Below are 15,371 nucleotides of genomic sequence, written 5' to 3'. Positions count from 1 at the left end.
TTCGTGAGTGTGTGTATTAAAAAAATATGATTTTTTAAGAACTTTGTTATAAAAACTTCAAATTGGTATTTTAAATATAGAAATATATATATATATATATATATTATTTTTTAAAAATTAAGAAGAAAAATCAGAAATTTCTAAAGTAAATTATATATACATATATATATATATATATATATATATTATAGTTGTTATAATCAAGACATAACATAACATATTTAGGTTTGTAATAAAAAAAAAAAATCACTCTATTTTATTATCTCTATTTTCTTAATACCATATTTAAATAGCAAAGTATTTTAAAAGAGAAATTTTCTTCATTAAGCATAAGATGGGGACATGGTGGTGGGATCAAGGGTGGAGGCAGAGACAGTAGCTAGGAGCGTGATGCAAAAACAATGGATGGGAATGAGATGCAAAAAGAGAATAAGGCACATGAGATGAGAACGGGGTACATGAATGGGGAATGAGGCATATAGGATGGGAACAAGGTCAAGGACATATAACTGGTACAAAATGAATCATTTAATGGAAAGAAGGGGTGTGGTTTCAACAAGAATATATATATATATATATATATATATGTGTATATAAAAGATATTGCTACTATCGCCACAATCCTCAATCTACCATATACCACCTTTATTCAATACCTTTCAAACAATTTGATTGAATTAAAAAAACAAACACTAAAGAAATTTGTCAAATAGAAAAAATGTTGTGACATTAGTAATATCTATTATACATAATTTTTATATAAAGTACTTTATTATAAAGTAAAAAGGATTTAAAGTAATCTTAATATCATTATTTTATTTTATTTTAAATTATAATACAATTATATTTAAATGTTTAATTTTATATATTTTAAAAAGATATGATATCTCTAAAAAAAGATAAATCATTACATTAATATACAAAAATTATATTTTTTTAGGACGATTTCATTTAGATATTTCATATCTGTTGATAAATATAATATGATGAATTTTGTCAAAAACATAGCAGCACACCACTATATAAATAATATTTAAAAAATATCTTATATAATAGTTAAAATTGAAGTATAATACTTAAATAAGGTTATTAAACTATTACTAGATTCATGTTTAAAATGTTCCTAGTTATGAAAAGCTAATCTATTTTTTCATATAAAAAATAAAATTCTAATATTAATAATTACATCATTTCTTTTGACATTTTTATAATATTTTATTTTATTTTTTAAAATTTATTGTAAAAAATATCTTGTGTATACTTTAAATTTAGTTAAAGTAAAAAACCTTGTAGGTTTAAAAAAATTAATGTATAAAGGAATTAGAATATTTAGTTTATCTTTAATAATTCCATGGTAAGTTTTGAAAAAAATATTACTTTTCTTTAATATTATAAGTACTTTTATAGTCCAATAGTGTTCTAAACTAATAAAAAGACATATTTGTAAGTAAAAATATCTATTTAAAATGAAGTACATTATTTTTTTCTTGTTGGTAAAGTGTTGCAAACAATTTGATCAAAATATAGATTTTATATATATGCTTTGCTTTTATATTCTATAACTAGAGAACATTCATGCATTGACAATATTTTTCCAATATAATTGTATAATATGCAACACACAAAATAATATTTTCTTTTTGTAAATTCTTTTTAAATTGAAATAATTATATTTGTAATACTCTATATATTACAACCACAATATCCACTATCTATAGAGAACTATTCACATTTCTAGTATTTAAAAGAAATGTAAATTACTTTGCAATAGAAGTCTAATTTTTTAATAAATTTTCTTATTTTTATATGAAACAAATTTATGTAATTTGGATTCTAGTCTTTTGTAGAGTCTAAGAAGTTTGACATGATAATAAAATATATGATATTAATATCATTATAGATGATTTAAAAAGAATAATTTGTAACGTGAATGTCACTTTATAGAACATAAAAATATCTAATTTAAATGCATCTACTAAGATTTGAGTAGCTTATATAATTTTTTACTAATAAAATATAAGATCTCTTGCTTGCAATTTAGGTATGATGTATAATAAAAAATAATTTCCTAATAATAAGATGAATATATCAAAAATTAAATTATTAAAACCAATTGTTTTTGATAAATTTGAATTCTAATTACATGATATGGTAAAATAAATGTTGTTTAAAAATAATTTCAAATTTAAATAAATTAAAAATCAGTTAATTAATTAATTAATACACAATATACAAAAATATTTAATTTAACTATAACAATTATATATATATATATATATAATACTAAGCATATTTGTTTGTTTTTTTGTATAATGTACATAAAGAATAGTAAGATGGTAAAAATAAGTGATTGTCTCCGTGTGATGGTTTGGCCAAGCGATCTCAACAATTTTAGATATAATTTAAGATGATGTAGATTTTAATTCTTGAGTTTTTACAAAATTATTATATTACTTAGTTATTGCATTGGTGTACATTAAGTAATATTTTGTTTCCTTCAAATGCTTCTTTTAGGTTTCTATTTTTTGTTGCAAAGTAAGAGCTCTTAAGGACTTACTAATAAGAAGCAATAACAAATGAACAAAGATGAGGGAAAATATATTTATATAATTTAAAAATCAATTCATAGAAATATTTATTTAACACTAAGTACATTAAAAATACAATAGACCATATTACTTTTAAAACTTGTAAAAATATATCATTATTAAAAACCATAATTACAAAAATATAAATATTTATTTAAAAAAATTAAATCCAAATCCAAATCCAAAGGAAGTGTATTATAATCTATATGAACTATATAAATATTTTAAAATTCTAAACCGATATAAGAGTATCACAATTAAAATATTCGAGAGTTTAACTATGAATATAATGTCACCAGTTACATTGACAATAAAACACATCAGAAACTAAAAATTTACCATATTGGAGTTTTGATCAACACAAATTACAATATGATACTGAAAATTTTGTATTATTACAATTTAAAATTATTCCATATTTCAAGATATTAAATATTTACTATAATTTTCACATGTAAATTGATAGCAATCTTCTTGTTTATATAGGTTAAAATAAAAATAAAAAACTCTTCAAACTTTTAAAATGATGTTTAATACTATTTTGTTAGTGACAAACTATAAAACAAGCATAAGTCATGATCTAGTTATTGTTATGTGTAAATTACATTTATCATGTGTTAAACTTGTTATTTCAAACAATTAGTAAAACTTCAATTCAACTGAATACAATCAACATAATAAATGAATATAATTTTTGCATTTGATTAATTATTTTTTATTGGTTTATGCCCGTGATCACTCACAAGTGTTGGCAAAACGTACAGTGATCCATCTTCACACAAGATTTATTTGCACTACAATGGGAGTTTTTTGTTACTAAAACACTACCAAAAAAAAAAAAAAAAAAAAAAAAACTAGTAATATCAATGACCATGTGCAGCTTAAGTAACAAAAATTCAAAGATAACGTAGGAGTGTCTACAACTCGATACAAATGAGGTATACAACAGGGGCCATCACCGGAGGTAATGAAGAGGATTATGGAAGTGGGAAAACACATCTCCTTGTAGGAGATTAGTGGACCACTGACGACCCCAAACACAAGGGTTAAAAGGTTAGGACAGAGGATGTGCAGTCTACAATGACATACAACTCAAGGGATAATTATATAGTTACCTCGGCACCACGGGGACAAGGAGCTGGAAAAAGGGCAAAAAATAATCGGGGGTGCCAAGACTTGTTTTCAAGATAGCCAAGTTTTTTTTTAAAAAAAAAATTTAAAGATTTTCCCAGATGACCATGAGTTCAATGTATCAATCTGACAAAATGGAGTACTAGTTTGCAAAACAGAGGCAACAAAAGCCTACTGCCGTAATCCAATTCAACAGATAATTTTTTACTAGTGCTTTAAAAGCCAAGTCGATATGCTACATAAGATGTCCTTGCTGCATCCATACGCTCGTACCTGTACCACTATGGTAACCACACAACATATTCTAATATCCTCCAACTCTCACTCTAGAAAGTCGTGCATCCACATTTCATGTTCAAACTCGTAGCCAGACAGAGGAGGACCGCGACAGCTTTACAGCAGAGTCAGCGTTGTAGGCTTTCCTACAACCTGGACAGCGCCCGTCATCTGAAGAAATTCTGTGGTAACAGAACAGGCAAAGTTGAAAGCCGCAAGTGCAGGGCATATACGACGAGTCTGTCATATCAAGCTCCTCTGTGCAGATCGGGCAGTATGATGGTGTCGCAGGTTGATTGCCCCACAAGTTTCCGTGCATGTTACCCCAACCTTGGTGGTTACTGCTCGAATGGTTTGGATATGTATGCTGTTTCGTAAGTCTCGGCAATGTCGGAGGCCGAGACACATCGTCAGGCCGCCAAGCCCTTCCGCCGTGTCCTCTCCTACCTCCGAATCCAGAATTCTTGTATTTATACTCGGGTTTCAGCTGGCCACTCTGCATATCAGAATGATGCTGATTGTACTGATGAGCACCATTTTGCTTCTTATCATGCAGCTCTTTTCCTTCATTATGCTGCGCTCTATCAGAACTAGGACCCTTATGTGAACCCTCAGATCGATGTGGCGAGCTCTGCACATGCAACGCATCAAAAGCAGATTCCCAATCATCTTCTGCTTCATGTGACTCATCGTTGTCTTCGGAACCGCTTCCTGTATAGCTACTACTTGCACAAGAGCTATTTGACCTCGACTTGCTCGCATTACTACTTGCACGCCCGTTATTAGCCAAGTCCTGCTTATGGTCACTTCCTCCATGCAATTCTTCGTCCCCAAAATACTTAGATGCCCTAGAGGAACCATCCTGACGTCTTGGTGGAGCCTCTATTTTAGAGTTCTTAGCTTCGTTACCCGAAACACTGCCAGACGACCGAGAATGAGTAGCAGGTGAACCTACAGGTGTCCGCTCACCAGCAGATCCACTGGATCCTGAGGCCTGACTGCGAGGATGCCCTGACGGACCAGCCCTTTCCTGCGCCATGCACTCACCATCTCCTGCCTTATGATGATGTTTACAACTCTGATGCTGCTGCGCATTACTTTGTTGCTGTTGTTCCGCCCTATCTTGTTTTCCTGGAAACGATGATACGGGACACAAAAATTTGAATCAATGAAGTCAAGGGATTACTAACAGGTTAAAATCCTGTTTTTATATAGAAAACATGAGAACAGAAGAGGCTGCTAACGGAGACTCTCTCCCTGACCCCACTTTAAAGACCCTATTCGCTTGCAGTACTCGAAAGAACACCTTCTGTCAGAGATGAAAGAAACATCAAGGTATCGAGTCCCACCACTAGGAACTGAACGACTCCAATCCGAACTAACATATCTTTAAGCTCACATAGATATGTAAGAGATAATTGAGGATGCAAGGCTCTAGTCTGCTCAATCATTCAAACCTAAATCCAAACATCTCCAACCTCCACACGTTTAATATAAGCAAGATGAACTATGTAAAAGACAACAAAATTTCCCGACTGGTTCCACAGAAGCCAGAATTTAAACATGACGAGCATGTCCCATGTGGAGCCTAGCCTGAGTTACAATCAATGACCCGAGAATGACTCACCCAATCAGAACACGTGAAGTGGAACCAAAGAAAAACCCTTCATTATAAATCAAGGCAGAACACCCGGAAAATAAAAACAAAACAAAACAAAACAATGCTAGATCACTCCTAAGCTTCTACTGATCTAAGGTTTTGATCTTATCAATAGACCTACATGACAGAAATTATACCTTGAGAACCTTGTGATAACCACTGTTCCCTTCGAGCGTCCAGCTTACACTGCTTCAGTTTGGCAGTCCGGTTCACCTGAACACACAAACATCTCAGGTTGTTTCAACACTTGAACTCTCCCGTCACATCACTGTACTAAGGGTTGGGAAAACCCTTATGGAAACTAGTAAATTAGAATCTGCGCTAAAGAGAGGTTTAAAACAGCAACTCTGCAAAGATCTCATTGTTTAACTTCCAAAAAATCGATCTCTTCATCAATTCCCATATAAATAGCTTTGATCCGGAAACACCACATCAAAGTAAGACGTGTAAAATACAATCAAGAAGAAGACATACAAACCAATCAATATAAAAAAAATGGAGAAAGGAGAATCCAATTCGGCACATAAACAAGTCACGGGACATAAAGTGCAAGAAATTAAAGCAAGAATGCGGAGGTATATGAAACGAAAAATGCACAACGCAGAAAAGAAAGCCCCCAGTAACAATTACCCCAACACTTATCCACTTTTGCATTGCCATGGTTTCGGCAGCAGAGCGGGAGTGAGGGACACCAAGAGCAAGAATAGAAGGAACCCCGAACTGAAAGGGAGACGTTCTGGAACAGAGCATAGAACCTCTTTCCAGGACTCAATAGAACACGAAAACTCACATTGTTAAACACCCGTGGAAACGATAACTGCACGGTACAAGTAAGTTCCCTTCCATCTGTTGCTTTGTTCAACTACAATCTTCAAATGCTTGGGTACTCGAGCAGCACACCCTACTATTGACAAAGTATCTTCCTCAAGACGACTGGATAATATATTTATCAAATTGCAATTCAAAGCTTCCGAGATATACAAACGCCAAACAGTTGGATTATGTATGAAAGACTCTAGATTAGATAACCTGCAGTAACTGCTGCCAAGAAACTCCACTCAATAAATGCTTTGTAAAAGTTCAGCAAGACCGTCGGATCTCCCGTCTTTAAAATTGGGAAGGACGATTGCGTTAAATTGTAACAGGAAAAAGAACAAAATGATATCACAAATATGAGCATGTTGGCAATATGATTCAGACCGTAACCTTTCACCGGCACTTCTCAAATACTATCTTCTACCTGGTGTAATATTTGAATATTTCTTAATCGATACAGTTATCAAACGCTACGGAATTAAACGAATAATAAGTTACCTAGAAAGCAAAAAATACAATAAAATAAAATAAACGTAGTAGAAATCGTGAATCCCAAGACGTGCCATGCCCTTGTACTTCATCTCCGCAAACCACGAAAAAACACCTAACGAGTACACCCATCTTACTCGTGTTATCCAAGGACAGGTAAATCACACATCGTTATCGCCGCCTCTAAGGCCCAAACAGGTCGCCACCCCGGGTATCCTCACAATTCATCACATGTGCATGCAAAGGACTGTCACACCACATCACCAAAAATGGATCAAATGAACCAGAGCAACATACCCTCTTCCGACGACTAGCATCTTTGGCACTCAAAAATTCACCCCTGCACTGCTTGTTGTCCCCGCAGTTGCCGTTGGTGTGCAACCTCGCAGAGTCCGAGTGACCCCCCGGGTTCTGCACCGGCTGGCACTGAAAAGACAACCCTGTGTTGCTCTGCCCAACACTACCAGCACTACCAACACTGCGGCGTTGCACAGTGTGCCCATTCACAGCCGAAAGCGTATTGGAAGCTGCCATGTTAAAACCACATTCCACCACCATACCCTAACTGCCTTTATTCGATAATCTCCACCTCGACTCCTCTCTGCTCACCTCCTCTACACCAACACAAGTCTCGCTCCTCAACACCCTCCTCACCCAAACCTCGATAAAATCTTTCAAACCCCTCGTCTTCTCTCCTTTTGTCTACAACTCTCACCCTTACCCGCCCCTCTCTTCGCTCTCACACAGCACAAAATATAAAAAGAAAATACGACACTTCCACAAACACGAGCAAAACCCTCTCAATTGCAAAATCGCGCTCACACTTCCCTCAATACCTCGCTCTCTCTTTCTCTCTAGTTCGCTCGCTCTCGTTCGCTCTCTCTCAATATCACCGAGTGACGCTCACCACATCATCAAAAGGATCAACACACGGAAACGAAACCCGCAACCTGGAGCATTGTATGGTTTTCAACCAAACCCCGGGAACCGAGCTACCCCTCCCTCCCCGTCTTCCTCGAGATTCCAACACCACCTCGAATCATCTCCAGGGACCGAGCCTACCCCAAGCCGAACACCGAGCCTGTGCTCGTCTGGTGAATTCAGTCACGAACCCCGTCTCGAGCCGATACCCACCAAACATGTGCCGCAGGGTCTTCCGACTCCGACCTGGAACCAAAGCGGAGAAAGAAGACCTGGAAGCCGAGGCAAGCTTGGGCTCGTATGGTCCACACTCACCCTCCCCATACCAAGCTCCACCAGTCCCGGCTCCAGACCGACCAACCGAGCGAGCGAGCGTCGGGTTGGTTGGGGTGCCGTCCGTCTATTCGTTCGTTCCATCCGTCCGCCCGTCCGTCGCGATGAGGCAAGGAGGGCCCTTCCTACCTTCACAGATGCGGCATCGAGGCATCAATGCGGAACTTATTTCCCCACTTGCTCACTCACTCACTCACTCGCACTGTGAGTTCTCACTCCCAATTGCTCGTCCAGTTACTTACTCCTCCCCGCCCTCCGTTCTACCCCGACATTCCCTTCCGCGCGGCCTTTTTTTTATCCATGTTCCGCTTTCTGTCCATTCCTTCTTCTTTTTTTTTGTTTTTTTTTTTGTTTTTTTTCTTCGTGTGGCTTCGGTTTGTTGCCTGGCATTTCGGAGCGCTCTTTTCCTGGTCGTTTCTCCCCGTCTCCCCCTCGTTTCCTGCGACACCGTCTCTGTTTGGGCTATTCCTGCGCGTTTTGTGTGAGCCGCGTTTGACCGTATTGGCATGCTTCTTCTTCGGGGACCGTCCAACAGCCAGACCACTTCGGCACTGCGAGCTAGTAGTCTGGTAAAACGGCGTGCCTGGTCGAGACTCTCGCTTTTCCGCAACTTACACCTCCATATCCATCATATTTTTTGCGCAGTGAATTGATCTGCTTCTTTCTATCTTTTTGTTTTTTGTTTTTTTCTCTCTTTTTTCTTTTATCTCTCTCTCGATGTTAGAATTTTGTCTTGTTTGGCATTGTAATGTTGTTTGGCCATAGTTTGGTGTCGTTTTCATTATGTTCCTTTGCTTCATGCCGAAGATTTGGATTTCGTTTAATCCTTCATCCAAATAATGATTATTATCTTAGACTAATCTAAAATCAAGTGTTCAAGTCCTCTACAACCTCAATTTGTGGAAGTGTCAATCATTTATTGAATACCGTTGTTTTCTTTTTCTTTTTCTTTTTTCCTTTCTTTTCTTCTGCGTAAGACTAAAATGTGAACTCTGAGATTTGAAGATTTAGAATGCTTAAATTTATGTGAGTTGCCAACTCTTCCCATTCATGAATGAATACAATTTATTCATATATCTGTCATTGTCTGTATGTTTTTTATGCTTTTTATGATGACATGTATTATTTTACATGGAGAGGCATGTGCTGTACCTGTAAAATAATAGACAATTTCATAGACAAATCGATTCGTTTTCATTTTAAAAAGTTCCTAACAGTTGAAATTGAGAATGCTTTTGTGCCACAGAACTGACGTTCAATTGAATAATTCTGCATTATGAAATAAAACAAATATAAATACAAATATAAATGATACTTTTTTGTAAACATCCTTTTATTAAGTTAAAAAATAGCTTTATCGTAAATATTTTAAGAATCATGCTATTACTTGTTTTTAGATACTGTGTAAATGTGCACTTTAAATGAAATTTTATCATGTTTGCAATTCGTATTATTATCAAACAGGTTTAAAATTAACAGACAAGGTGCTTCCTTCTTATTTCAAATTAATATATATATATATATATATATATATATAGAGAGAGAGAGAGAGAGAGAGAGAGAGAGAAATAGTCCAGCTAAATCAATTGGATAATAAATATTATTGGCCCTCTTAATAGAAAGTATAATACCATATTATTATCATGTAACATCACCTTGGTTATTCCGCATTTATAATCTCAACATCAATCATAAAACCAAACTGTTACCAATTTTAAATCCAAATTAAAAAAATTCAAATTGCAGAATACAAACATCTATTCATCTGCCTATACATGCATTGTGAGAGCAATCACCTCATGTGATTTACAACCAAGATGGGCTGCACACTGACACCCAAATATTTCCGCACAAAACATCCAATTCAGGTGCCCATTTCCATCGTGTGGAAAGTGAGTTTGTTGAAATGGTAGGATTGAGAGCATGAATCTCATGTTTGTCATACGAAGAGATGAGAACTTTATATACAGTTGAGCATTTACATAAGGAGACGTTGAATGCTTCATCCCCAGAAAATTCCTGATTCAGGGGTGAGAATCAAGCATGCTAAAAACTGAGCGTCTCGACATCAAATTCTTCATAAGTTGATGAGGGGTCAGATTGCTGACAGCTGCAGGAAGGATGGTAAATCCATGAGCTGGTGACAACAAGCGCCTCCAACACATCCTTCCCTGTTCACCATACTTGCCATCTGATCCTGGGGTTGTGGAACTACGGTTCATCTTTTATATGACCACAATGAGGCAGAGACCATAGAAGCACCATTCTACAAAATTGGTAGGTCTCAACCTCCGCACTGGTCACTTGGGCTTGCGAGTTTGTCTTTTGGGGCTTTGTTTGAACGCAGACGGACATAATTGGCTTACTTTACAACCCTCACACTTAGGAGCCAATGGTTTGCACACCTGCAGCCAACGGTTATGCGGTGTTCTCTAGTCAGATCCAGGAGAATCAGACGATTGTTCCATTAAAGCAACAGTGAAATTCATCAGCAATAGGTTTGTTGAGACCCTTCCTGCAATTAATGCAACACTCCTTCTAACACATAATACGGGACATCTGGAAGTGGAATATTCACCTGCTGTCCAAATCCAACAAACAGGAAGCTTGTGTCCGCCCACATGGAGCGTGGCATCCATGACTCCAGTGTTCTTCGCGTCAATTCTGGAGTAGCATCCGCAGGTACCCACCCAAGCCGAGAGCATACTCTTCTGACATTCGTATCGACGATTAAACCCTCTTCACCCCTGCACCACAATCGCCAAGGACACAGAAGGAACTCAGCAAGGGGTCACAAGTCATCATGACATTGAAATCCTCCACATCGTCCGAAGGATTATTCAGTATGTATACGAATGCTACAGACGAAGGGTATCCTCTGATGAGAAACTTGTGTTCATAGAATGGACATGATTATAATACTCACATGCCAAAGGCTACCCACAGAACCAATAGAGCAACTTTGGGTCCCACACCAGGCAGCTTCATCTGCAAGTCTAACATGGAAGAGTTACTTCTCATGGGAACAGTGAAACTACTTGACGTTGCTAGATCCTATCCTGGTGCTGATCGAGTGCTTAAATTTCTACGCAAAAAGTATTTGTGCTACGATCGAAGCTAGCATGTTAAACACAGCATAATCACGGCTAGATTATCTTATTAATATGGAGTAGGTATAATGGCGCAACAGTGTCTCGGCACGTTTGAATTACATTCGTGGCGTTGGAAGATATGTTTACAGGATTTAATCTACAGCGAACACAAAACGGTAAGAGAAGCAAGCCTTTGGAATACTATTAGGAAACGAACAATCTTACAAGTTCCTCAAGTGAGTTTGGAACTGCTCCATTATGCGGCGGAGCTGCAAGTGATTGTGCTATGGACTTCATGAACTTCGCTTTCTGCCTAAATTTACATCAAAATCCAAGTCAGATAGTTGTGTATTACTGTACAAACAGAACATGCAAACAAAGACTTATATCTTAAGTACGACAATTACAAAGAGAAAACCAAAGCCTTAGAACTTGTAATCGAAATAATAATCCAGGTAAGTCGATTTGTTTCAAGTTCAAAAGTAGGACTACACATGCAAAAGGTGAGAAGCACCTGTAAAACCCAACAGGCTTCAAAATTTCCGCCAATGCATCAATCTCAACATCATCACTTGCAATGTGAGCAACGTTGAGGCCTCCAGGCATGGCGCGCAGTCGTTGCATGGCAGCTCCAGTAACAGCATCTCGGGTTTGCGAACTGATCATGGCTGCCACAAGGGCCTGGAACTGTTGCGTTCCTTTGTCGGCTTCAATGTCGAATAACTACGAAGAAAATCACCATCTTTATTTCAAAACAATGTGACGCCTGTAATGATAGAAGCGCTAAAACAGGTTCACAATGCAAAATATGTTTCTAATTTGTATCAGAGTATATGGGTATTGATCGCAAAAGCACAAAATGAAGGCAAAAAGCACTACTTGATGAGTTCCAAAAAGATCCACTGGTGCATCTTTGCCCATCCGCATGGATCTGAAAGTAGCACACATAACAAAACCATTAGGAATTCATAAAATGATAACGTAAGACAAATCTTGTAAGGTGTTTGAACCAGAAGAACGAAAATAAGCTTCACAAATCCTTTGCTATTGCATCCAAACCAGCTCCGATGGAGCATTCAGAGACTTCGCTATACTAAAGCATTTACGTGAAACACCAACATGCATACTATTAACCCCATGCACATCAATCGAAGACATACCTAATCCCCTGAACAATTTGTTCCCAATTCTCAGGGGCACATTCTTTTGTTGAGTTATCCGCTTTACTTCTTGATTGCCTCGCTTTCACCGCTTTTGATGAAGATTCAACTTTTACAATGTTCCCAGAAATCGCCTGATCTGAAAATTGCACAACTTAACATGGAAAATTTTCCCAAAGAATACTACAGCTAAAAAATGCGTTACTAACGATTCATAAGCGAGAAAATTTTCGGCGAGGACCTGTGAAGACGAAGGAACTGCTTTTTTCAGTGAAAGATGAAGACACACGCTTACAAACCATGCCATAGTTAACAGCCGCAACATCAAAAATTATCTTCAACATACAGATTTTCAGTACCCCTCTACGACCCCAGAGACTCCTGTGTTGACAGAGGATTAAGACATGGTTCTGTTTTAAATATCAGCTCCAATGAACTCTAACGCCAATTAGCACAAGTCTCAGAACTAGCGAAAACAGAAATTGGGGAAAAAATTAAATGTCTCTTAGACGCTCACCCGAGTCTTCAATCTCCAATTTGGGTTCTGTCTTGACAAGGCATGGCAATCTTCCCACAGTTGCCGCAGCGTCAAAGCGTTCCACTTTAGCTGTTAATTTTCTCCGCTGCACAAATCATCAGATTGACCATAAAAAACAGAAACATCAAGTGAATAAAGGTCCAACTACATTCAACCAAATCAACTACGCCACATAGCTAACGACAGTGAACAACTCAAAAGTCCACTGACGCATTTTCACTACCTCAGGCTAAGTGACTAAAAGATCAAAGTTCACCAAGCATCCACGTCCTGCATGCTACATGAAAAAAAATACGGAGTGACGGATGTAAACTACTTGAATCATGAAGAGATGACCAGTACCATACACAAACCAACCATCCTACCTTGTCTGTCTGTGACACAGAGCGATCACGATTAATTCCCAAAGGAGACAGTCTGCCACTCTGTTTAACACCCGCATCTACCTCCACCTAAAAAAAAAAAAGGAGAAGTTGCGTAAGGTTTATTACAGCGACACCATTCCTTACAGCAAGTGTTTCACATGCACAAACCACGTAAGCATTCAGAGACATAGCTCCTAATATACAAGCACAAAGCTTTCTCCTCCAAGTACAGACAACCAACTCCCTGAATTCGGCAACCCAGTGTGTAATCCCAGAGATCTAAACCCCTCGAGACCATTGTAATCGGGCATTCGGAAATTAACAGACTTCTTCGCAGCTTTTAGGGTTTTGGTAAGGTCCAACACCTGTATGAGACGCAAGCGGAGATTACTTCCGGGAGCGAGCGCACACACCTTGACGGTCTTCTCAGTTCGATTCCAGCTCGTTGGCGGCGCCGGGGCCGAGAATGAGAATGCGGCGAAGGCGTTGTCCTCCATGGCGGAGGTACTACGGGATCAATACCGACATCACCGACACCGCACCGGAGGCGCCTGCAGATATATGCCGCCACGGCATTGCACGCCCTGCCATGAGGAAGGGCATGCGTTGAAGATCCACAGTCATGGGTAGGTGGTTGGCTAATTGGCCCCATCGCCGCGCCGCCTTTGCCGAATTATCCACCAATTTTGGATTATCGTCGTCACAAATAGTATCATCCATTGTGCTATAGTGGATGGCAAACTTCTGATGTTTTTTGAAATTTTCTCTTTAAATATCACTTCACTTTACTCAACTAAAATATTACTTTTGTGTATCCTTATATTTAGAGGACATATAATGTCAAAGACTAATAGTTTCCTTCAATTATATATTGAAAGTAATCAAAGTAATATATCCATATTCTAAACTTTATTACAAATATATTTCCTATAAATTAAATAAAAATAAAATAGTAATTTTTATACATTTTTATTTTTTTCATAGAATACAAAAAAATGTAACCATAAAAAATAAATTTTTATTATTGCAACTATTACAATTAAGAATTAATTTATTATTATGATTTTAAATTAATAAAAAATTTTGATACAAAAAATAATAATCTTATTTTTAAAAACTTATGTATAAATATATATTATTAATTTTTACTAATATAAAATTTTATTATATTTACTTAATGAACTTAAATTTTTATAAGTTTTTTTTGTTAGAATAGTAAATTATGAAGAAAATAAAACCATCTCAACAAAATCAAATCTTGATTTTACTTACAAATAAATAATATATTTTTTGTCTTTTATTATAATATATTTATAACATGTTAAATAAAATAAATTTTAAAATAATAGATTTGTCAATCTATTAAAATAAAATTCCTAAATTTTAAAACATTGAATTCTAAATCTAAATTCTAAACCATCCTAAAAAAGTCATATGATTAAAAAAAATCATAACAATCTTACAAAGATCAATTTGGACCATACTATAGCTTATTATAAAATGATTTGCTTTTATTGAAGGAGTATATCAATGAGAATTTGGCCAAAAACTTCATACTAATTATCATCAAATCTTTATTGAGAACTTTTGTTCAAGTTGTAATTCAATTTACACATTTGATTTGTAAAGGCAAAAGTAAAGTAAAATAAAGAAGTCAAAGTAGCATTTCAAGCTTTGAAGATAGCTTTTACTATAATACTAATGTTCTATTGTATTAACTTTTTAAAGATATTTTTTTATGAAAATAGACAAATTTGATTTTACTTGGATGTAGTATTGTCACAAATAATATCAAAGTAAGAGATATAATTTCTCCTTAACAACAAACAATTCTTTTATAGCTAGAACAATTACATCTTTGAGCAATAAAATCAATATTGATTCTTAATTTAATATTTTTTAATTAAGTTCAATCAAATATGTCTTTGGATCTTCTTATGCATGATATTAAGAATACTTCTTCTAAAACTTTTGATACTTCTAAGTTTGAATTTAACAACAA

The 15,371-nt window shown here is 36.1% G+C and overlaps 2 protein-coding genes across 5 annotated transcripts; both read right to left on the bottom strand.

The window, feature by feature from the left end:
* Positions 1-3,865: 3,865 nt before the first annotated feature.
* Positions 3,866-8,013, bottom strand: LOC112294668 (uncharacterized). Its single transcript, XM_024545384.3, has 3 exons — positions 7,258-8,013; positions 5,793-5,868; positions 3,866-5,126 (listed from the first exon to the last, which is right to left on the bottom strand). The coding sequence occupies exons 1-3, from the start codon at positions 7,516-7,518 to the stop codon at positions 4,075-4,077; spliced, it is 1,389 nt and encodes a 462-aa protein (XP_024401152.1). The 5' UTR covers positions 7,519-8,013; the 3' UTR covers positions 3,866-4,074.
* Positions 8,014-10,149: 2,136 nt separating this feature from the next.
* On the bottom strand, positions 10,150-13,943 carry LOC112294121 (uncharacterized). Of its 4 annotated transcripts, none has more exons than XM_024544312.3 (10): positions 13,735-13,943; positions 13,370-13,456; positions 12,984-13,089; positions 12,467-12,605; positions 12,186-12,237; positions 11,821-12,029; positions 11,532-11,619; positions 11,141-11,202; positions 10,793-10,961; positions 10,150-10,619 (listed from the first exon to the last, which is right to left on the bottom strand). In XM_024544312.3, the coding sequence occupies exons 1-10, from the start codon at positions 13,864-13,866 to the stop codon at positions 10,515-10,517; spliced, it is 1,149 nt and encodes a 382-aa protein (XP_024400080.1). In that variant the 5' UTR covers positions 13,867-13,943; the 3' UTR covers positions 10,150-10,514. The 4 variants fall into 4 exon arrangements, with proteins under 4 accessions (XP_024400080.1, XP_024400081.1, XP_024400082.1 ...); XM_024544313.3 differs by having other exon boundaries at positions 13,783-13,942; XM_024544314.3 differs by lacking the exon at positions 13,370-13,456.
* Positions 13,944-15,371: the final 1,428 nt, after the last annotated feature.

This window comes from Physcomitrium patens, chromosome 17 (assembly GCF_059467195.1).
Source record: "Physcomitrium patens ecotype Gransden chromosome 17, ASM5946719v1, whole genome shotgun sequence".
Lineage (NCBI taxonomy): Eukaryota > Viridiplantae > Streptophyta > Bryopsida > Funariales > Funariaceae > Physcomitrium > Physcomitrium patens.
This window is presented reverse-complemented; position numbering and strand designations above follow the sequence as displayed.

Excerpts from the sequence above, each read along its gene's own strand:
- LOC112294668 (XM_024545384.3), bottom strand. The coding sequence starts at position 7,518 with ATGGTGGTGGAATGTGGTTTTAACATGGCAGCTTCCAATACGCTTTCG. Across the intron at positions 5,869-7,257 it reads ATGCTAGTCGTCGGAAGAGG|GTGAACCGGACTGCCAAACT; the intron begins GTATGTTGCTCT and ends TTGTGTGTTCAG. Across the intron at positions 5,127-5,792 it reads GTTATCACAAGGTTCTCAAG|GAAAACAAGATAGGGCGGAA; the intron begins GTATAATTTCTG and ends CATCGTTTCCAG.
- LOC112294121 (XM_024544312.3), bottom strand. The coding sequence starts at position 13,866 with ATGGAGGACAACGCCTTCGCCGCATTCTCATTCTCGGCCCCGGCGCCG. Across the intron at positions 12,030-12,185 it reads ATCTTTTTGGAACTCATCAA|TTATTCGACATTGAAGCCGA; the intron begins GTAGTGCTTTTT and ends TTTTCTTCGTAG. Across the intron at positions 11,620-11,820 it reads AAGCCTGTTGGGTTTTACAG|GCAGAAAGCGAAGTTCATGA; the intron begins GTGCTTCTCACC and ends ATGTAAATTTAG.